At 56.0% G+C, this 21,423-nt stretch overlaps 1 protein-coding gene across 5 annotated transcripts in view; it reads left to right on the top strand.

Moving 5' to 3' along the window:
* Positions 1-21,423, top strand: part of PLCG1 (phospholipase C gamma 1) — a 48,859-nt gene that overhangs the window by 24,728 nt on the left and 2,708 nt on the right. For 3 of the 5 annotated variants that reach the window (XM_055813730.1, XM_055813728.1, XM_055813733.1), the window contains exons 5-27: positions 4,669-4,753; positions 5,591-5,674; positions 6,016-6,038; positions 7,238-7,310; positions 8,369-8,470; positions 9,232-9,350; positions 10,149-10,234; positions 10,551-10,671; positions 11,110-11,278; positions 11,685-11,807; positions 12,746-12,847; positions 13,080-13,267; positions 13,567-13,767; positions 14,233-14,352; positions 14,651-14,831; positions 15,170-15,247; positions 15,700-15,803; positions 16,044-16,140; positions 16,254-16,326; positions 17,169-17,326; positions 17,865-17,961; positions 18,412-18,636; positions 19,485-19,633. In XM_055813730.1, coding sequence (XP_055669705.1) covers positions 4,669-4,753; positions 5,591-5,674; positions 6,016-6,038; positions 7,238-7,310; positions 8,369-8,470; positions 9,232-9,350; positions 10,149-10,234; positions 10,551-10,671; positions 11,110-11,278; positions 11,685-11,807; positions 12,746-12,847; positions 13,080-13,267; positions 13,567-13,767; positions 14,233-14,352; positions 14,651-14,831; positions 15,170-15,247; positions 15,700-15,803; positions 16,044-16,140; positions 16,254-16,326; positions 17,169-17,326; positions 17,865-17,961; positions 18,412-18,636; positions 19,485-19,633 — 2,758 coding nt within the window. The remainder of the gene's footprint in view (positions 1-4,668; positions 4,754-5,590; positions 5,675-6,015; positions 6,039-7,237; positions 7,311-8,368; positions 8,471-9,231; positions 9,351-10,148; positions 10,235-10,550; positions 10,672-11,109; positions 11,279-11,684; positions 11,808-12,745; positions 12,848-13,079; positions 13,268-13,566; positions 13,768-14,232; positions 14,353-14,650; positions 14,832-15,169; positions 15,248-15,699; positions 15,804-16,043; positions 16,141-16,253; positions 16,327-17,168; positions 17,327-17,864; positions 17,962-18,411; positions 18,637-19,484; positions 19,634-21,423) is intronic. The other 2 variants (XM_055813729.1, XM_055813732.1) reach the window with 1 other exon arrangement.

The raw sequence follows: 21,423 nt of genomic DNA, 5'->3' as shown, positions 1-21,423 counted from the left end.
GGTCTTGTTTCCCTGACCTGTTTCCCAGCTGTTCAGACCCAGTAACACCTTGAGAGCCCATAGCTGTGAAACACCCTCACCCCCAGCTGGCATCACCCAAGGAAGGTGACACCAAAGAGCCAACAGGCAGCTCTGGCCACCCCACCAGGGCTGAACAGGGTTGTGTTTGCTGCTTTTCACCCTGTTTGTTTTATTCTCCTTTGCTGAGGTCCTTGAGGCCATGGATCATCCTGCTGCTTGGCTTTTAGGCAGATGGGCTGCAGCAGGGCCACTACTGCTGTGGTTCTTGGGTGGGTACTTAGTGATGTCCTAGCAGGTGAAACGTCATGCTTGAACCCATCACAAGGAGGTAAGGGAGGGGAATTGGGTCATGAGCCCTCATGAAGGGATGAGGGAAGGGACGTTTGCCTGTCAAGGAGGCGAGTTCCACCATGCTCTGTTTTGTGCCACTGCTGCCATAGCCTGCTTTACCTGGCCGTATGCCGCTGCCGGTCTTCTCTTCCCGAGGTGCTGTTATCTGCCTCCTTTCATCCCTGGGACGTGCTTTTCCCCCATGATGTTAACTGAGCCCATTAACCGTTCTGCATTGATTTCCTCGTTAATGTGCTCCCTTGGGGTAGGGGGATTCCTCCAGTCCTATCTGGAGAGGGCAGTGCCAGGGACATCACTTGCACATCAGCTCGTGCCCCCCGGCTGCAGTGGTCCATCTGCCCCCTGTATGTGCCCGGTGCCCAGGCAGGGCTCGCTGCAGAGCACCGGGCAGGTCCCTGTGCTCCAGCGCATCCTCCGCTTGGTCCTCGCTGATGACATTTGATCTCGCACTGCTATTGATTTCCACGTTTCACCCCGAGCCCTGGAGTCTTTCTCATCCTTGCAGCAAAGCTCCTGCCAAAAAACTTGACCCACAAACCCGGCTGTCTGTGCCAGGGGGATGCTGCTGGGGAGTGATGGGTGACTGTGGTCGGACAGGTCAGTCCTGTGGATCAGCAGGCAAAAATCCCAGCTCCACACTTATCAGGAGAAGTGAGCAGCTCCCCTCATCCCACTTTGGTCCCCACTACCATGTCCCTCCCTCCCGGCTGCAGAGTGCTGCTCCATGACAGCCAGGACAGGCTGATGGCCCCACTGTCGGACTGCCAGGGGTTAAATACAACCTGTCTGCATCTCGGAGCAGAGCCGGAGTGTGTCGCATGGGGGAAACCCCACTGCATTGGACATTTTGGCTTTTGCAACGATTTATATCGTGGTGTGGCGAGAGCACCGCTGGGTGCACAAGGATTTTGTGGAGTAGGGATAAATCCTAGCTAGCAGAAGCAGAAAGGGAAAGAGTGGTGCTTTTAATCTGTTGCAGATGCTACACACCTTTCAAATCCAGGCTTCGGTTTTATACGCAGTGTACTGGTTTTCAGTGGTGACAGAGCAAAGTATTTCGTAATTCAGCAATGGAGAGCACTGAGGCAGGGGTGACTGCGTGGGGCTTTTGGGTAATGAATGCATGAGAAATGGAAAAAATTGGTCCTTTTTTCTCACCTGGTTATACAGTAAAACTGATAAAATGGCATCCTGACAGGACGAAAGAAATCGCATGTATAGATTCGTCTGCCCAAGGCATGATCAGCAGAGCTGAAAGGCAGCCTGTTGCATCTCTCTTTCTGTTTTTCTTAATTTCATCTTTCTATTAGCATTTAGAATTAAGGTAACAAAATAGAGTATATTCCTTACCTGTCAATCAAGGGGAGAGGTTTCAGTGTAAACTGCTTAATTGGAAGAGCTGCTGCTCCAGCCCAGGCAGCAAAAGGAGCAAAACAGCAATAGAGGGGCAATGTGGGAAGACTGTGGGTCTCCCCATTTTACAAGCATCATGTGTTTTCTGCAAAGTAGGGGCAGAAGTTATGGGGCACATACATCTCTCAGACGAAATCTTTCCCCTTACGAGGCATTTCAGCGTTAACTTTGGTGTCGCTGGGCTCTTTGCTTTTACTTCTCAGTCTGGAAACGGGTTTGAAAAGAGAACAGTGAGTTGGGGTTTTTTGTTGCTTTGTGGGTTTTTTTTTTCAAACCACTTCTTTTGCAAATCATCCTTGGTCCTTTCCAGAACGGGCAGGTTTCTGGCAGCTGAAGAAATCATTCCTGGCATTCATGGACCCCGCACTCACCCTGCGCCCCAGCCTCCTGCACCAGAACCCTTTCCTTTCTGCCTTCTCCCGGCTGGGTGCCTGTGCGTACCTTCCAGCACGCCGGCAGATGTTGGCTGTTTTCACTGGCTGCTGGGCCTTCGGGTATTTGTTTTTCCAAGGGAGGTTAGGTGGAAAGAGGAGGATAACAGGATGTTGGGGTTTTTTTCCTAACTGCTGTGGGGGAGACTGTTTCACCTCTAGCTAGGAGAGCTGCCCGTTGCTGGGAGCCGTTACAGGCTGGAGGAGGGGGGAATGTTTTCATCCCCTGTGAGAGGGCTGGATCTGTCCTTTGGCCTGTTTGTCATGAAACCTTAAAAACCTTCCATAGAAGAAGTAATTCATTTGCTTTTTTACTTTCTAGTCTCAAAATACTACCAAGCTGTTTATCCAAGGTTGCCAACACTTCATTAATAAAACACAGTAAATAAAATCCTTCCGTGCCCCATCCTCCTACTGAAGCGGAGAGGGAAGTGTCGGTAACAGCTTTTACAGGGTTTGCTCTCGCTTCCTCTGGTGCCATCACATCGGTGAGCAGTGCCATGGTGCCACACCTCCCTGTGAAGCAGTCCAGCATCACCAGAGCCAGGCGCTGGCTCCAGCGGGTCTCCAGCCTGCTGCCTGCTGCCGCAGCCCCTCCTGCCCTTTTCCCAAGAGCTTTTTTGTAGCCTCAGCCTCCCACCAAGGGGAGATTGCTGCTGGGTGGCCTGGATACTCTGGGTGTCCCATCAGGAGTCCCATGAGAGCTGTTGCATGCTGTGGTCCCTGATGTGTGAGAGCATCTCTCGTGAGACACCAATGTGCTGGCTCGTTCCCCCCCACATCACCTAATTTCCCTGTCACCCAGGACCCCGTAGCTGGGACCCCCCTGCCCTGGGGGCTGCAGAGCACCCTGCTTGTGGCCATGGAGCTGGGTGTGTTGGAGGAGGGAAGGGGCAGGCTCCCCTTCCCAAAACGTTTGCCCTGAGCCCCCGGCATAACTCTTCTGCTGGGGGAGGTGGAGGTGCAGGGAGGAGATAACCAAAGCTGCTGCTTGTGCTGAGAGCGTGTCGCTGGCTCTGTAGCTCACACAGCCAGGAGGGGAGGGGGGGCTGGTGCCATTTGTCAGCTTTTTTTTTTTTCCTGTCCTGCCAACGAGTGGCAGGACGCTGCCTGTACAGTCTCGGCCGGGTGCTGGCCCTGGCCACCGCATGGGAGCTGGGCCAGGTCCTGCTCTGGCCGTGCGTGCGTCCCGGTCCCCTGTGGCTCCGAGCCCAGAAACAAGGGCTCTCTGTGTCCCACTGGTCTCTGCAGCGCCTGACACCAGCCAGTTTCTCCCTCTCCCTGGGGCTCTCTCCTCCTCCTGTGTGGTTTGAGATCACCCTGTTTTCAGGGAAGAGCCAAAAGAGACGCATCGCTGCAGGTGACAGTGTGCGCCTGGGTTAAAACCTCTGCATGGGACATCTGCCCTGGCACGCTTATATTTGCACCCCAAAGCTGTAAGCTTCCAGGGTCAGCCCTGCCCTACGCTTTGTGGGACGGAGGAGCATCCTGTAGGGTCCTGGGCTCCCACGCACGCAGTGGGGGGCAAAAGCAGCATCTGTGATTGCTGGGGCGGACTCAGAGGACTTGCTTTTAAGGGAGGAGCTGCCAGAAAATGATTGCACGCAGACCTTTCAGCTTCTTACATGTTGCAGATGGGAGGCATCCACATTCTTCCTCGCTGCAGGGCTGTTGCCCCATGGGGGGACAACGCCAGAGCAGGCAGGGGCAGCCCAGGTCTGTCTCTGCCCACCTGGGGTCCTGCTCGGGGTTGGCACCGGAGCTCTCCTGGTCCAGGAACCGGCACGTTGGTGCAAATGGCCTTGGGGGGAGGACAGCCACGCCGGCTGCCCGTGCCAGTGGTGCGTGTGGCAGTGGCTGGGGGAGTGCAGCTGAGCACGACGTGGCAGTGCTGTGCCTGTGGCTAAACACTCAAAATGGCTTTTTTTCCTCTCTTCAGGATAAAATTAGCTGGGTCCAAACCACTTGCACAGCCTACCCTCCTCCAGCTCCTTCTGCAGGCCGGGGAGTGGGTTTTGGAAGGAATCTGGTCACCCAGCATCCATGTTGGGACACAGATCCTTGAAAAATGCTTCTTCCTGATTGTTCCTCTAAAGCAGCAGGTGCTGTGTGCCTGTTGTGGCATCGGCTCGAGTGGGCTGAGGGTGCTGGGGCTTGCCCTGCAGTGTTAGGAGCTTGCAGGCGTGGTGTCTGCAGTTCCCATTGGCATGCCAGCACCTCTCTCTGCTCCGCACGTGCAGCATGGATGCAGGGTTCAGTGGAAAACGTTCTTCTGTTCTGCCTTTCATCCCAATCCTGCATCCTTCGGGGGTCACACATCTGTCCTTGTGCATCACAGCTGATGCCCCTTTGGGCATGGCTGCTCCGTGCATGTGGTGTCCTGGTCCCAGGGTGAGAGCCCTCCTTCCCAGACCTCCTGAGCGTGTTTCCCCTCTTTCCCCTGCCGAGCCAGGATCTCCGCCAAGGATCTGAAGAACATGCTGTCTCAGGTCAACTACCGGGTCCCCAACATGAGGTTCCTGCGGGAGAGACTCACGGTGAGTGTCTGACCCCTCTGCTCTCCCAGTTAGCACTGGGGACCCTTGGCAGTCTGTTGCCTGCCTGTGAACAAAACCCGGTGGTGGCTGAACTCCCACAGTACGTTTGCATATTGCAGAGGCTCCCAGCCTTTCCTGGGAGGGCCCCCACCCACGGCGGCGACTGAAGAGGTGCCAGCTCCCGCTGGGTGCTGCACCCTGCCCTGTTTGTGGCCAGCACCCTCTCTTCACCCCATCCTGCCTCCCCCACTCCCCACATTGCTCGTCTCCTGTCGCGGGCTTTGTGCTGGTGGGGTAGAGTGCAGGAGGACAGGCAGTGAGGTCAGGTCCTGCAACCCACTGCCCCTGAGGGATGGGTGGCTGGCTCTGCCAGCATCCCTGCAGACCCCTGAATGAAGGGTCATCCCGTGATGACCAGCCATTTCCACCAGCACTGGGCTCCCCGACCAAAGAGCTGTGTCCAAAGGAGAGCGTGCACTTCAGGTCTTGCAGTTTCCAGATGCTTCAGATGCTCTGCAACAAAAATCTAAAATAATCCTTTCGTAGCTATTCAAGTAAGCGGTAATGCTTTTATCAGCGCTGCGATGCCTTTATGTGGGTAGGCTTGGGGAGTGGCGTAACTCGGTTTAGGATGTGCCTGTGTCCTGGGCACTGCAGGGTCCCTCTGGCCCCAGCAGAGATGTGCTAGCGGTAGGAGGCAAAGTCTGGCCAGGTTCTGGTCTTTTCCTCCTGCTTTTTAACCCAGGAATCCTGGTGAGAGGAGATACTCCTTGGGCCATGCAGAGTTGCTTGTGGCCCCTGTAAAACCTCAGGTGTTTTGTTGTTTTTTTTCCCCAGGACGTGGAGCAGAGGAACGGGGATATCACATACGGGCAGTTTGCACAGCTGTACCGCAGCCTGATGTTCAGCGCCCAGAAAATGGTAAGAGCTGAATTCTCCAGGGCTGGGAAGGGGACGGAGAGATTGTATTTGTTACTGGGCATTCCCTCTTAATTGCCTTTTTAACCCTGCTGCCCTCGGCTAATAGCTTTTGTCTCCTACCTCTGGGCCACGGATGATGGGGAATAAAGAATTTATTACTTTAAGCTGGTTAGCACGGGCTGCTGGGGATGGGGGGGGCGGTGGATGAGCAATGGCTGTAAGGAAAGCTGAGCTGCCCTGCGCTGGTTTGCTGCCCCCACTACCTTCTCGATCAATTTGTGTTTTCACATATGGTGGTGAGATTGAGTGCAAACCTAATGCTTGTGCTTACTCTTTTGCAGATGGATGTCCCGTTCCTAGAAAGGTGGATAATACTCTGTATTTGCTGGGGAGGGGGCTGTTTTCTTTTGCTTCGTAAAATGCTTTGGTGCCTGCAGCAGCGTGTTGGGGATGAGGCATGCTGTGTACCTCTTGCCACCGTGCTGCTTGTGTTTTTGCATTTGAATAAGCATCTTTGCTGTAGACACTCAGCTTGGGTCTGTATGGGCTCTCTTCCTCCCAGACATCCCACTGAGATCCAGCTCAGGTCAGCCGCCTCCAGAAGCAGTCGGTTGGTTTATGTGAATGAGTCAGACCTTGAGCTATCTCCCAGAGGTGGTCCTCGTGGCTGGGGCTGGTTGGCCACAGCACCAGGGGCTGTGCAGGCTGTGCGCAGTGCATTCCCTCTGGCTCCTCTCCGGGCAGTGCCGGTGGTACCACGGCCAGCTGAGCCCTTCCCTGCCCTGTGCGCATCTCAGCCTTGATAAGAAGAGTTTGAATTTAGATATGGAAGCTGAAGAGTGTTAACTTGTCCAGATAATTCCCCATGGTTTCCTCTCTTTTTTTCCTATAACCATAGAAAAGAGTTGGCAGGAACCTCAGCAGACCAGCTGGTTCATCCCTCTGCCCAGGGCAGCCAGTGCTGCCCGGTCCATTTCTGGTTTTTTTTGGTGTTAGTCCCCAGCATAGCCCTCGGCTATCCATTATGGCTTGGTACGTTCACAGACAAGTCTTTTGGTATAATCCTCTACAAACTTCCCTCCTTCATTCCCTGCCTTGCTTCCTTGAGTCCATGTCCTCTGGATACCTGTAGGTCTGTCCTGTCTACAATCACCCCTGGACTGCCCTCCCCCTAGTATGTTCTTTTCACTTTTGTACAAGACAGACCCTCTGTGATATTTTTTTTTTTTTTTTTTGCACAAGTCAGTCCCTCTGATGATTTTTGCTGCCATTCACCAGAGTTTCATGTTATCGTGCCCTTGGCAGTGTGAATCCTGGATGGCTCCTGGAGCAGTCCCTGGCTCTGAGATGTGGATGTATAATCTCAGCTGCTGTGTGTTTGCTGTCCTGCCCTCCTCAGCTCTCTCTGCTCATCCCACTCTGCTCTCACAGCGCTGTTTGCTCGGGGCACATCTTGCTTGCACGTGCCATGGTGGTTGTGGATGGCATCTCGCATGATGCTGGTAACAGCTGGTCGTAATGTGCTGCATGAGTGACCAAAGCTTCTCTCTCTCTGCTTGTCAGGGGTGGAGAAAGGTCTGAGCACTTCAGGGTGTCGCTGATGGAGTTGCAGAAGTTCTTGGTGGAGTACCAGAGGGTGAGCTCAACACAGACCCAGAGGAGGGGTGAAGGGGGTAGGCACTGGTGTCGGTAGGGATCCAGTACTCCAAGGGTAGCCTGGCTGTGGAGCTGGGATGATTCGGTCCTAAGGTGCTCTGCCTGGCACGGCCACAACCTGAGCGCATCCTTCCTGGAGCAGGAGGTAATGCAGGGGGAGCACTGGTGAGGGTAAACCTGGCCTGAGCTGGGTACCCTGGTCAGAAAAGGGACCTGAGAGGAGCAGAGGTCCCAGGAGGGAGGAACTGGTCCGTGGAGACTTACCCAGTCCCTGTGACATTGGCTGGTTCCTGAAGGTTTGCAGCAGCCGAAGCGTCATGGTCTGTCCTGTCTACTTGGGAGGTCTCAGCAGCTCCTGAGGAGCATCCGATTGATTCGATTGCTGACTTTTCCCTTTAAAAGTGACCTCAGGTCATTCACCAAGCACAGCATGCATGCTTGGACATGCACACAGGCGCAAGCAGTGCATTTGTGGGCAGCGCAGACCCTTAAATTTGACTCTTGCCAGGCTCCCATCTCGTTGCTGGTCTCCTCCAAGAGGATGGGGGTGGCTGGCGAAAACACTGCCCTGCCTCATGTGAGAGCAGAGGCCTCCTGCTTTGCACCATCCTCCCCGCCCCCCGCCCCCGTCGTCCCCTCTGCCATCTCCCTGCCCATGGTCTGCAGCGAGCAGAGTTAACCAGCAAGGAGATGCAGCCGTTTTGATGGCCAAATGAAAGACACCCAGGGAGAGAGAGGAGCAAAAGGAAGCTGAGTTGGCTTCTGCTGCTGGAGGAGGAGGGAAGGCAGATGTGTGCAAAGGAGAGAAAGATGCATAGCGTTGAGAAAATGAAGACCACTTAGAAACAGGGCAGATTTCTGCAGTTACGTGCTATCCGGCATTTGTGCTGACAGTTGAATTCCTGGCAGAGACGGTTTTGCATTAAAAACTGCCTCCTTAATTGTTAAAGCTTCTAGCTGGATGAGTAGTGCATGGTTTTGAATAGCACTTTCTGAATTTTTATATTTTATTTTTTTTTGTCTCTCTTGGGTTTGCAGGAGCTCTGGGCTGAAGATGCCCTTCAGGTACAGGAATTCATGTTCAACTTTCTGAGAGACCCTTTGAGGGAGATTGACGAGCCTTATTTCACTCTGGATGAAGTAAGACACCTTGAATGCTAGTGTGTGTGGAGTGGGGTGGAGAGGGTGTGATATCCTGGGTGCGATGAGTGATGGCTCTGCTGTCTGTGTCTTCGCTACAGGGTGGTGATGCTTAGGGGATTGCAGCTCCTGCAAGCTGCGGTGCTGTATGAGGTGAATGCGGTGGGTCACCACGTTGCACAAGAGGGGTGCGAGGGGTTGGCAAAGGGAAAGGCTTAGGGGCTCTCCCCGTGCTGAATGTGTGCAGCTGGGAGTGCTCATCGAGCAGGTCGTTTGGAGGAGGAAAGGGGCTGCATTTGGCTTAATGCCCCTTTGGGGCATGTGAGGGTCTTCTCAAAGCAAGAAGAGCTGAAAACAAAAGAATAAAAACAACTAGAGATGACCATGTCACTGGCTCTCTGGACCGACTCCCACGCAAAGGTTCCTTCACCCACATGGCTTTAGTGAGCTATTGCCTGTCATGTGAGCCACAAAATAAAATGCAGAGCAATTAATTCATCTCCGGCTGGGTCAAAGGATTTGTACGTAGGTATTTGGCGCAGCTCAGATGATAGGTGGCAATGCCTAAGCTGTGGTTACTCAAGCGTGCTGGGTCAGGTAGCTTGTGTGCTGTCTTGGTTGCCTCTGGTCGGTCTGCGCTGAGCTTAGAAAATAGCCACATGCTCGGAGGCTGCTGGTGTGGAGGGTGAGTCGTGTGTGAAGCTAAACTACAGCACCAGCTCCTCGGCACTATTAACACGCTTCTGTTTCTTCCTGAGCAGTTTCTCACCTTCCTGTTTTCCAAAGAGAACAGCATCTGGAACTCGCAACTGGACATGGTGTGTCTGGAGAACATGAACAACCCCCTCTCGCATTACTGGATCTCCTCCTCACACAACACGTAAGGATTAGGGGATGGCTCTCTCCACCCGTCTGCTCCCGGCGTCCTCTTCCCCTCTGCCAGGGTGGGATTCTCCTGATTTTGCCCAATCCCAGTGATGGGTCAAGTAGACTTTTCCAAACCAGGGTCAGTCTCATCAGAGACCTTCCTCTTGGTGCCCCGATCCTCCCTCCATTGTTTAACCATCAATGTTTTGCTCGGACATTGTCAGCACCACACATCTGCACAGACTGATTTCTTACCATTAGCAATGTCATCTTCCACAGCCTCTTTGGACAAATGTGATAAAAGTCTGGCAGGCTGAAACTGGCCATTTTCCTTCTGTGCTGCTAGGATAATCTTGCAGGAGCTGCTCGCTTTGCAGACGGGCCCTGTCTGTGCTGCCCGCTCATGGGCTGCAGTCGCAGCACCTTAGCCCAGGTGTACAGGATGGAGAGCCCAGGCCAGCTGGGCAGCCTGGGGGCCAGGCAGCGAGCTCCTGTCTGCCTGCAAGAGCTGCTCTAACCCTGCTCTCAGGCTGCTTCTGCCCGGTACAGGGGCTTTTCCCTGGCACTGACGCTGCCATCGCTCTGTGAGGCTTACCTCAAGAGCTAGCAGAAAGGCTGGACCTCAGAGCCGAGCTTGCAGCCCCCTGCAGTAGGGGCAGAGTTGAACCCCCTGCTGGGGGAAGGTGGCAGGTCTGGAGGAACGTCGCTGCTGCCACCCCTTACATGGCGGAGGCAGGGCTGCCGTGTCCCCGCGGGCACCCGCAGCTGCCGTGAGCGCGTTGCCTTGCTGATGTGTTCTCTCACGTGAAAGGTACCTGACAGGGGACCAGTTCTCGAGCGAGTCCTCGCTGGAGGCGTACGCCCGCTGTTTGCGCATGGGATGCCGGTGTATCGAGTGTGAGTACCCAGGGCCAGCCCTTCTGTCCCCATCGTCGTGATAGCTTGTGGTGGGTGGGGAAGGCAGGGTGGAAGGTTGGTGTGCCAGTGGCAGCATTGTCACCATGATGTGCCGAAAGGCCTGTGGCTGGTTCCTTTGTGGGGCTGGGGGGTACGTGCCTGAGCTTTTGCTTCCACAGAAAGATCTGGACTCTCATCTCCCTCCTTATTGTGATCCAGTGTGGTTCCCAGCAGCGCTTACTTCAGTCCATCTCATGTCCATGTCCTGCCTGTATTCCAGCCCTTGAGCTAAGTGTCTGCCATGGGTCTCTTTCAGTGGATTGCTGGGACGGTCCCGATGGGATGCCAGTCATCTACCATGGACACACCTTAACCACCAAGATCAAGTTCTCTGACGTCTTGGTCACTATCAAGGAGCATGCCTTTGTCACCTCTGAGTGAGTACAGCAGGGACCTGGACTTCAGCTAGCAGAGCTGCCAGGGAAGCAGAGAGAGGGTAGAGCCAACACTGTAGCAAGGTGAAGCCCACCTTTATCTGGAGATCCAGCACAAGACCACATGCCTGGGACTCGGTGGGAAGAAAGCGTGCTGTTGCACCTCCCAGCCAAAGGGAGATTTCTCCCAGAAAAAAGTTGTGGGAGGGAAAGCTTCTGGTAAACCCCAGTACTTTGCCAGTCCTCCCCTCTGTGCATTGCGCGCAGCGGTGGGAACACCTTGCTGTAGGGTGGTTACACAGAATGCTCAGGACAGCACAGATCACTGTTGATGCACGCTGCTCTTTGAGGGCACAGAGGTTAGGTTTTTGAAATGGAATTTGGAAGGCATTAGTTCCATCTAGATGCCATGCTGGTTCTGAGGGCTTTTTCTCCTCCCAGTTTCCCTGTCATTCTGTCCATTGAGGACCACTGCAGCATTGCTCAGCAGAGAAACATGGCTCAGAATTTCAAGAAGGTCTTTGGGGACATGCTCTTGACCAAGCCAGTAGATATTTCTGCTGACGGCCTTCCCTCTCCAAACCAGCTCAAGAGGAAGATCCTTATCAAGGTGAACTCCCCTCCCCAGCAAGGCTCCTAATTGGAGAGGGTGGGAGCAGATGGGGTGAGGGTGGGCACCCAGGGCAGCCCCTTACCTCTGGATGGGATTGGTTGGAAGTGGAGACCTGGTGCTAAAACGAATTGGAGACAAAGAGCTCTCTTGCTTCAGAGGAGCTGCTGGGAAATGAGCTCAGCATCCTGAGTTCTGCCTTTCTGGAGAGCTTGGGGGAGGTTGGTATTTCTGCTGCAGGAATTGCCTCTGGGAACAAAGGGTGGGACTTCAGAGCCATTTGGTGATCTCTGTCACATGGGTCCTTTTAGTCTGGAGGGACCCACTGCAGCAGACTTGGAGTCTGAGAGTTGTTCACTAGGAAATCCATGCTGCTTTTCCGTGCCTGACCACTCTCGCCCCACAGCACAAGAAGCTGGCAGAGGGCAGTGCTTACGAGGAGCTACCCACGTCTGTCATGTATTCAGAGAATGACATCAGCAACTCCATCAAGAACGGGATCCTCTACCTGGAAGACCCCATCAATCACGTATGTCTCTGCTGCTGTCACCCTGGCCCCGCTCTGTGGGCTCCATAAATGACACGGTAACTCCGCAAGGCACTGCGTGGTGCTGGAAGGGCTGTGGTGCAAACGATCTGAGAGGCCATTGGTCTATCCTGTTTCTCAGGAGACTTTGGAGGCTGGGGGAGTTTTTATGCTGGCTATCTCCTGTGCTCTTCCCTAGGCATCTCCTGTTGGCCCTTGTTAGAGGCAGAAGGCTGAGCTAGAGGGAGCTCTGGGCTGATGCGCTGCAGCTGCTCTTGTGTAATCCGTATAGCCTGTTATCTGTTGCTGCAGTAAGTTCTAGCGATGGCCTGTGTTTCTAGACCTGCCTGCCTCCTACCAAGTGCCTACACACCTAACACACCTAAATGAGCATTCTGCTTTCTAAAGCGCCGAGCATTCGTTTTAGTGTGTCTCTTTACTTATACGCAGTCCACCTCTTCAGCTGCTTTGCTTTGCTGAGGATCTGTCAGGCAAAGTCATGTGCAAACAAAACAGGTTTTTGGAAAATAGGAAAGTGCAATGGTAAAAATGCATAACCTTCCCTGATATCCTCATCTCTGATAGCCCCCGTGCTGAATCCATGCAGAGTGTTTTCTTTTTGCATTGATTTGCTCTTCATTTGGTCATCTCCTTTTAACACATGCTGGGACGTTTGCAGTGTGATCTGCAGTCACTTTGTGTGTAAGAGCTACCACATGCTGGGTTTTTTTGCTACTGATAAATCATGCTTTGGATCTGGGGGATGTCTTGGAAGCTCCTGCGACTCCACAGAAATCAGTGTCGCTGGTGACTGTCCTTTGCAAACCTGATCACCCCTCACTGCTTGTGCTGATCAGGAAGAGATGAACCCATGGACGGGTGGTGGGCCAGCTCGGTGGATCCGCAGGGGGTCTCTTTGCCCAGAGTTTGTTTCCTTCCAGGAGTGGAACCCACATTACTTTGTCCTGACCAGCAGCAAGATCTATTACTCTGGGGAGACAACCAGTGACCAAGGAAATGAGGATGAGGAAGAGCAAAAGGAGGTGAGGGCTCCCTTGCGTGATGGTGAGTTGTGCCCCTGTGGAGAGGACTTGACTGCCCAAGGGCCTGAGCATCTCCACTGCCAGCTGACTTCAGGGGGAGATCCCGTGGCGGGAAGGGTGGGAGCTGCTTCAGAAACCCCCTGGTCCTGGTTGGAAGACCCCAAGCAGGGCAGACTCCGGCACCACGAGCCTGCCATCAGTAAGCCAGGACGGTGGCTTTTCCCCCTGCCAGGTGAGCAACAGCACCGAGCTTCACTCCACGGAGAAGTGGTTTCACGGCAAGCTGGGAGCGGGACGCGACGGGCGGCACATCGCGGAGCGGCTGCTGACGGAGTACTGCATCGAGACGGGGGCCCCCGACGGCTCCTTCCTCGTCAGAGAGAGCGAGACCTTTGTTGGAGACTACACCCTCTCCTTCTGGTGAGGGCCACAGGCACCAGCCTGCTGCTCTGTGTCGCTTCTGGGGTAGTTTCATCTTGACGCTGTCTTTAGTGGTGGGGTCCCGTTCCCCGGTGGCCTGCAAGCAGGTTTCTTCCCCTCTTCTGTGGCCCAGCATCGTGTCAACTCGCTGTCCCAGTGCAGAAGGGTCGAGTCCCTTGGGACCCTTGCGCGATGGGTCTCCTGTGGGACAGGAATGCTGTGTCCAGGCTGGAGCTGTGCCCGCGGCAGGTGCATGATCTCCATGGATTACCCTGCTTTACCCCCTCCCTCTTCTGCAGGCGCAACGGCAAGGTACAGCACTGCCGGATCCACTCGCGGCAGGATGCCGGCAGCCCCAAGTTCTTCCTGACAGACAACCTGGTGTTCGACAGCCTGTACGACCTCATCACCCACTACCAGGAGGTGCCGCTGAGGTGCAACGAATTTGAGATGAGGCTGACTGAGCCCGTGCCACAGACCAATGCTCATGAGAGCAAAGAGTGAGTGTGTGTTTTGGAGGTGGTGGGTCATGTCCACTGGGCAGATAGGACCTCATGGGGAGCCCTCCCAGATCTCTCCTTGGTCATTCCCTCCTTTTTGAGGCTCTCTGGTTGCCACTTGCTCCCTGCTGAGCTCTCTGTGTCACAGCAGCCACACGGGCCAGCTTCGTTGTCCATGGAGCTGGTTGTTGTGGAAGTTTGGTGCAAAGCCGGGAAGTACCGGGCTTGGTTGGGATGCCCTCGCCCACGTTGTGCATCACCACATGGCTCTGTTCCTGCCTGCCCCAGAAAGGAGAAGACAGCCCTGTTGCAGTGTTCCGTACATGATGATCTGGGCTCCCTGGCCTCCTTTTGAGGAGTCAGGCAGCTTGTAGGGGCTGGAGGAGAAGCCATGTGGCATGGCAGCGGTGTGGGGTGAGCTGGAGCTGTGGAGACCTGTGCGTGGTGACATGTCTTTCCTGAAAGGTGGTACCACGCCAACCTCACCCGGGCCCAAGCCGAGCACATGCTGATGAGGGTGCCACGCGACGGAGCCTTCCTGGTGCGCAAGAGGAGCGAGCCCAGCTCCTACGCCATCTCCTTCAGGTGTGTCCTGGGGAGAAGGGTGATGGGTGCGGGGGGTGGAACTGGGATGCTGCAGTGTGTGGGAGAGCAGGAGAGGGGCTGCGAGCCTGACACCAGGCTTCCCAGAGCTCTTCTCACTGCTAGATAAATCCTATAGCCCCTTGAGAGCCTTTTAGACCCTGATCTTCCATCTTCTGATGGGAGATGGCTGTGCTCAGCAGCCAGCCCCAGGGCACCTTTTGCTTGGGTGTCTTTATTTTGGCAGAGACCTTCTCTTGCCAGGTGCCAAGTGGCTTCTCTCTTTCTTTCCACCTGCCAGGGCAGAAGGGAAGATCAAACACTGCCGAGTGCAGCAGGAGGGCCAGACTGTGCTGCTTGGCAACTCCGAGTTTGAGAGTCTTGTGGACTTGATCAGCTACTATGAAAAGCACCCACTGTACCGCAAGATGAAGCTGAGGTACCCCATCAATGAGGAGACGCTGGAGAAGATAGGGACAGCGGTGAGTGTGGGTGGCTGTTGGAAGAGCTAAGCCAAGGGGTGATGGACAGGTCCATTTTGAGCTGGTCCCTTGAAGGGGTGGTGTGTGAGCCATCCCTGTGCTTCCCAGTCCACACCTCTTGGGGCTTCATGCCCTGTTGGAAACACTGGGTTGAGTGAAATCTATTGCTGCTCCCCTGACCCAGGTCAGCAGGGAGTATGGGCTTGGGCATGTTTGCTGCGTGCAGCATCATTTTTGGTCTTGTGCCTTCCCTGGGGCGTTCTCCCTACCCCCCCAAGGTAGGGGGCCTGTTCTCCTTCAGAGCCACTGCTGTAACTGCTGGCCCTTTGCTTCCGCAGGAGCCGGACTACGGAGCCCTTTACGAGGGACGCCACCCCGGGTTCTACGTGGAAGCCAATCCCATGCCCACCTTCAAGGTATGCTCACTGCTTGGCATGAAACAGCCTGCAGGGCCTGAGGGTTTAGCAAGTGTCTCTGGTTTCCAAGAGCTGTATTATTTTGCGCACCTTTCCAGCCTGTGAAGGGGAGCCCTGCTCTAGGCTGAGCCTGCAGGTTCCCAGCCTGGGCTGCCTCTTGTTTGCTCCAAAGCAAACCCATCGGTGGCTCCGACGCAAAGGGAAGTGCCCGTGCAGGGCCATACCACGCTTGTGACTTCTGGTTTGGCATGAATGTGTGCCTTGATTTGTTCTGCAAGGGTCACTAGGGTCTGGCAGCCTCTGGCAGCAGGGTTGGATGCTGCCTGCACACGACATGCCTCACAGCCCCTGCAGCAAACCCGTCTGCAGTGGGAGCTGATCTCTCGTCCCACGGGCTGGCTGACCATGTGTCCATCTGCTCCCCGGCCTCACGGGACCCCTCCTCATTGCAGTGCGCAGTCAAAGCCCTGTTCGATTACAAGGCACAGCGGGAGGACGAGCTCACCTTCACCAAAAACGCCATCATCCAGAATGTGGAGAAACAGGAAGGAGGCTGGTGAGTTGGTCCTGAGCCTCCTTTTTTCCCTCGGGGACACAGTCAAACCTTGGTGTTACCGTCCATACAGAGGTGTCTCTCCTCTAGGGGTGGCTCTGTCTGGGGATTTCCCACAAGCGGCACAGCCCCACGAGTCCTAAAAGCAGATGACGGAGGAGCTGCCTGTCCCCCGTGACCCCCAGCCAGGATGCTCTGGGATCCCACGGTGGGTGCTGACACTGCCCCTTCCCTCTCTTCCAGGTGGAGAGGAGATTATGGTGGCAAGAAGCAGCTGTGGTTCCCTTCCAACTACGTAGAGGAAATTACTGGTCCCAGTAGCCTGGAGCCAGAGCGGGAGGTGAGCTTATGCCTGAGCAGAGCAGGGAGGGGTGGTGGGGAGGAGTGCATGTGAGCAGCCCCCTGGGCCTGGCTGCACTGCCCAGCACCGTCCTGCCTGTGCTTCGTTCCCAGCAGCATCTGGATGAGAACAGCCCCCTGGGAGACCTGCTCGGAGGTGTCCTGGATGTGCCCTCCTGCCAGATCGGTGAGTGCCAGCGAGGGGTGGAGAACAGGGAGGGTCTTACAGCCTTGTTGCGTAATGTCTGTGGATCTCCTGGGCCAAAGGGCTTCGGTCTCCATCTGTCTCTAGGCACCCCTGTGCCTGCTGCAAGCGAACACCAGTCCATGTGTGTGCTTGCCGTGTGGTGACACACTCCGCTGCTGCTCCCGGCACGGAGCGTGCCTTGGGATTTGGGGCTCAGGCATGTCCTGGCAGCCTGAGTACAGCTGAGGAGCACTGGGGGTCCTGCCAAGAAGCCACTCCAACACGCCTGGAACCTGGTCTCGGGGGCAGCTGCCCCACGGGCAAGGGAGCTCAGACCAATTTTTTAGGCTCCTCCTTTTCTGTAAGGATTTGTACTCCCTTGCATACGTGTGGTCCAGCCTCTGTGCCGGGCTGCCGCAGGCTCTGGGGCTCCTGGGTGCTGGCTGAGCTGGGTCTGCAGCTCCCTGCCGTCCCTCAGCTCCTTGGAGCCCAGAGGTCGTTGTGCTCCAGGTGGCTGTTCCCACCTGGGCACTTCAGGGCACAGAGTGAAGGAAGATGCAGGCATGGGAGGAAGATGCAGGAATGGGAGGAAGAAGGTATTACAAAGGCCCCGTGAGGCTTCTCAGCCCATTGGGGTACACTCTGCATCCTCACCTGTTGCTTCTTGGGCTCCATCTGTGGCCTCCAATGACCAGGAATGGGAACATCTCCTAGCTGAAGAGTTCCAGGGCATCTCTGAAAGTCCCTCCATGTCTGTCCTCTCCCTTCCTCCCTCTGTGGTGTGAAGGACTTGGCTCAGCATCTGCTTGTGACCTTGCCCTCTGCTCCCTCTCCCCATGCAGCCATCCGCCCCGAGGGGAAGAACAACCGCCTCTTCGTCTTCTCCATTAGCATGGCCTCGGTGTCACGCTTGTCCCTTGATGTGGCAGCTGATACACAAGAGGACTTGCTGGACTGGGTGAAGAAGATCCGGGAGGCAGCCCAGACAGCTGATGCACGGGTGAGTCTGGAGAGCCCTTGGCAGGGGAGACATCTCCTTGCCACGTCCTGGATTTTCCAGGAGTCGAGGAGCAGGTGGAGGCTGGTGGGAGGGTGGCAAGGTAGCAGCCTGCAATGAGTGGCAGAGCAGTTACAAAGATGATAAAGCCAGAGTGATCTTTGACAACATAGCAAGGGGTGGTGGCCATGCATTGTGGCTTTGAGAGTTTTGGGCTGGACGTCTGGGAAGACTGGTCCGTTGGGAGAGTGTTTCAGCCTCAGGAGGTGGGGGAATCTCCATCCATGGAGGGTGACCAGGCTCAGCTACAAGGCCACAGCCGCCCTGCGCTGATACCGGTGCCAGTCCTGCTCCAGGTGGGAGGTGGGACCCACCAAGGGCCCTTCCCATGGGTGCTGTCGTGGTGTTCCACCGTGCAGACCCAGCAGACCTGCTAGTGATTCCCACAGCATGGGCAGGAGTGGCCACTCCAGGTGAGCTGGGTTATCCAGCGCCGCTGCTCCCACCTGGCCGTGACACCTCATTCTCCCTCTGTTGGCAGCTCTCTGAAGGGAAGATGATGGAGAGGAGGAAGAAGATTGCCCTGGAGCTTTCGGAGCTGGTGGTCTATTGCCGACCGGTGCCCTTTGATGAAGAGAGTGAGCATCTGCTGGTCTGGTGGCCACCACAGGCAGTCACCATGGCATTACAGACCCTGCGGTGTGCCCCGAGGTGCTGCTTTGGCTAGATCTCAGCAGAGGGCAGATGTCCAAAGCAAGCTGGAACCAGCTTACATTGGAGCTCTGGAAATGTCCTTCTCCAGAGGGTGGAAGTTCCCTTCCTCATCCCTCTGTTGCTGGGATCTGTTACCCTCCAGAGCAGCTGCTGAGGGAGTGGGGCTGGAGACCGTCAAGCCCGATCACTGAGAGTGGTTTTGATGCTTTCAGCTGTCAGTGTCGGGCACCCAGCAAACACCTGCTGGGGCAGAGCAGGTTCTGCACTGCCTGATGGTACTTGAGCCAAGGGCAGAGAGGATGGTGTTAGTGGGGTGGTTGAAGCGTCTGGAAAGGGAATGTGCTCCTGGCTTACACTGTGCTGTCTCCTCCCAGAGATCGGCACAGAGAGGGCCTGTTACCGAGATATGTCCTCCTTCCCCGAGACCAAGGCGGAAAAGTATGTCAACAAGATCAAAGGCAAGAAGTTCCTGCAATACAACCGCCTGCAGCTCTCCCGCATCTACCCCAAGGGCCAGCGCCTCGACTCCTCCAACTACGACCCCCTGCCCATGTGGATCTGCGGCAGCCAGCTGGTAGCACTCAACTTCCAGACCCCAGGTGCGGGCAGCAGGCGGGGAGGGTGGGCAGGCTCCTGGGGTACCCTGCGCCTCCTCCGAGCCACCAGCCTGCACGCCTGCTGGCTTGGTCCCAGTAAACAGAGGGTCTGGGAGGGACTCTGGGTCTGGGAGGGGCTCTGCAGGGAGCAAGACCCAGTGTTCAGGTCCGGGCTGCAGGGGAAATGTGCTGCAGAGGGCTGGGTTGGCCAAGGGAGCTAGGCTGAGCCAGGAGGTTGTGGTGCCAGGAGGACAAGATGAAATGAAGAGGAAGCAGGGAGTTCCCCTGAGGTCCCTGGTGACTGGCAGGGCAGCAGAGTGGTACCAAAGGGGGACAGTGCAGCCCCAGCCTTGGGACACCAGCTGGTTGCAAGGTCTGAGTCAAGCTCGCTGCTCTGCTCACCAGCTTCCAGTCCTGCTCCTGCCAGGCTTCCCCCTTTCCCTGGCCCTTGCCAAACCCTGCTGTGAGCCTGTTCAGCTCACCAACCCACCAGAAAACTACCTGCCTCTTTTTTTCTCCTGCTTTTCCATTCCTTTTGTGAACTCGAGCATCTCGCAGGGTGGTTTGGCAAATGCCAGAGCCAGCACAAGGAAAGCTGAAAGGAGAGGGAGGAAAAGAAGGAGGTGACCTGTGGTGCACCGGGTAGTTGGGCAGATCGTGCATGAGAAAGTCACCCCATGGCCCCAGCACGTGCACAGGCTGCAGTGAGGCCGTGGTGCATGAGGCATTGCCAAGGGATGGGCCAGGTCCCCTTGCAGAGGGCTTCCCGTGAGGCACCAATAATCCAGGTGATCTGGCTCGTGGAAGGGGCACAGGGTCTCCTCCCTCCATCTCCTGCCTGTGCTCTCCAGACAAGCCCATGCAGATGAACCAGGCCTTGTTCTTGTCCAGCGGCCAGTGTGGGTACGTCTTGCAGCCAGCCAACATGCGGGATGACATCTTTGACCCCTTCGACAAGAGCACGCTGCGGGGTGTTGAGCCGCTCTCCATCTCCATTGAGGTCAGTACCTCCTCCCAGCGTGGGAGGAAGACAGGGTCGTATCCAGGCGGTTATACCAAGCTTGGGGTGATAGAATGGTTTTTCCACGCTCCTGGCCTCTGTCTGCAGCTGCCTCTCACCAAAGCCCTCAGCCCCTGGCTGGGATCGCAGGCTTGGAGACCCCTTGCCGAAGTGGGGTACCCGAGGGATGCTGCTGAGGGAAGCGCTGCCAGCCTCCCCGGCTGCCTGGAGAGCAGGAGCAGGAGCACCCCTGGGTGCTTCCCCCAGGACCCCTCCTGCCCAGGGGCCTGTGCCAGCAGGTGGCATCCCTGAGCCGCGGAGGTGGCATCCCTGTCCCCAAAGCTTGGCTGGGACTGCCCGCATGATGGCTCCCAACGGGATAACACAAGAGCTGTGCCTTGTCCCCTCCTTGTCACTCAGTTGCTCTGGTCTCGATGTTTCCATGCCGCCTTGCTCATGGCCCCTCTCGGGAAGAAGCTCAAGGTCAGAGCGGACTTTTCGGCCTGGTCTGCGTTGCACTGTTGGTGATGATGATAAGAGTGTGTGTGTGTGCTGGTAGGGGGTAGTGGAGGATGGACTGTGGATGCTCGTTGAATCTTTTTGTTCCCAGATGGTGGGACTGGGGCTGGACCATGCCTGTGTCAGCTCACAGAGCTGCACAGCAGAGGCTCTGCAGGGGTACAGGACAGCTTGCCAGGCAAAGCCCCTGGAGGGATGGGAAGGCTGTGACTGTGCCAAACCAGATGGCCCTCGTGTTTGGACCAGCGGCTGTCCCACTAGCCTGTACAGGCATCCCTGGTGGTCTCGGAGCTGAGCTGAGGGTCAGCAGTCTCCTTTGCAAGTCTTTTCAGCTCAAGCAGACCTTGGGGAGGAGGCAGAGGAGATCCTGCCTGTGGGCGCTCACAGGTTTCCAACAGCATACCCAAACTGCTCCTCTGAGGCCACCTCTGTTTTGGCATGATCCCACCTAAGAGAGCCACAGACCTTTTCAGTGAGGACGCCCCATCGTGTCCCATCTGCACCATTGACTCTGGATCCACTGTCTCCCTAAAAATCCCTGGCACCGTTTCCCTGCACTGCCTGTTTCCCAAAGTCTTCCTGCATCTTGAGATGCAGCTGCAACCACCAGGTGTCAAAAGTCCCTGTGCCACAGCCTGTCACTGTCTCCTTTAAGAGACAGGCTCAGCCTTTTGTCCTCTGGCAAAACTGCCCGATGTCCCCACCAAAGCCAGCTTTCACGGATGGAGAAGCCGTCCCGAGCCCAGCATGACTCAAAGCACATGATCCAGCATTGGCAGCGTGTCCTTCCCCTGCAACAGCAGCGTGCTGACAGCATGCTGGAGTGACATATGGCCACTGGCAAGAGGGAGCTGGGATTTCTTTCTCCTGCAAGGAAGCAGGTTGTCATTTGAGTGGAGCACAGACTGTGCTATGAACAGGAGGCAGAGCAGCAGCAGAGCTGCTCCTTTTCGTCAAGCCAAGGCAGGAGGGCCAAGAAGTTTCAGCAGAGAAGGAGGTGTCCAGCATAGCTCTCCAGGCAGGGGGAGGCGGCTCAGCTTGGCAGCCCAGTTCCAGCTTGGCAGGCTGGGGGATGGATGCGGTGGTCCCAGGGCTGGCTGTACAGGCGGCAGACAGGCACCTGGGGCAGTTCAGCTGCCTTTTTTTATGGCTTACAAGTCAAACTGGTGATCAGTAACACCGTAGCAGCTTCCAGGGGTGGGAGCTGGTTTTCTCTGAGAGGCAGGCTGTGCTGGGCTGCCTGTCAGCATCTCTTCTCTCTCCAATCGGCA

This window comes from Falco peregrinus, chromosome 9 (assembly GCF_023634155.1).
Source record: "Falco peregrinus isolate bFalPer1 chromosome 9, bFalPer1.pri, whole genome shotgun sequence".
In the NCBI taxonomy this organism is placed as follows: domain Eukaryota; kingdom Metazoa; phylum Chordata; class Aves; order Falconiformes; family Falconidae; genus Falco; species Falco peregrinus.
This window is presented reverse-complemented; position numbering and strand designations above follow the sequence as displayed.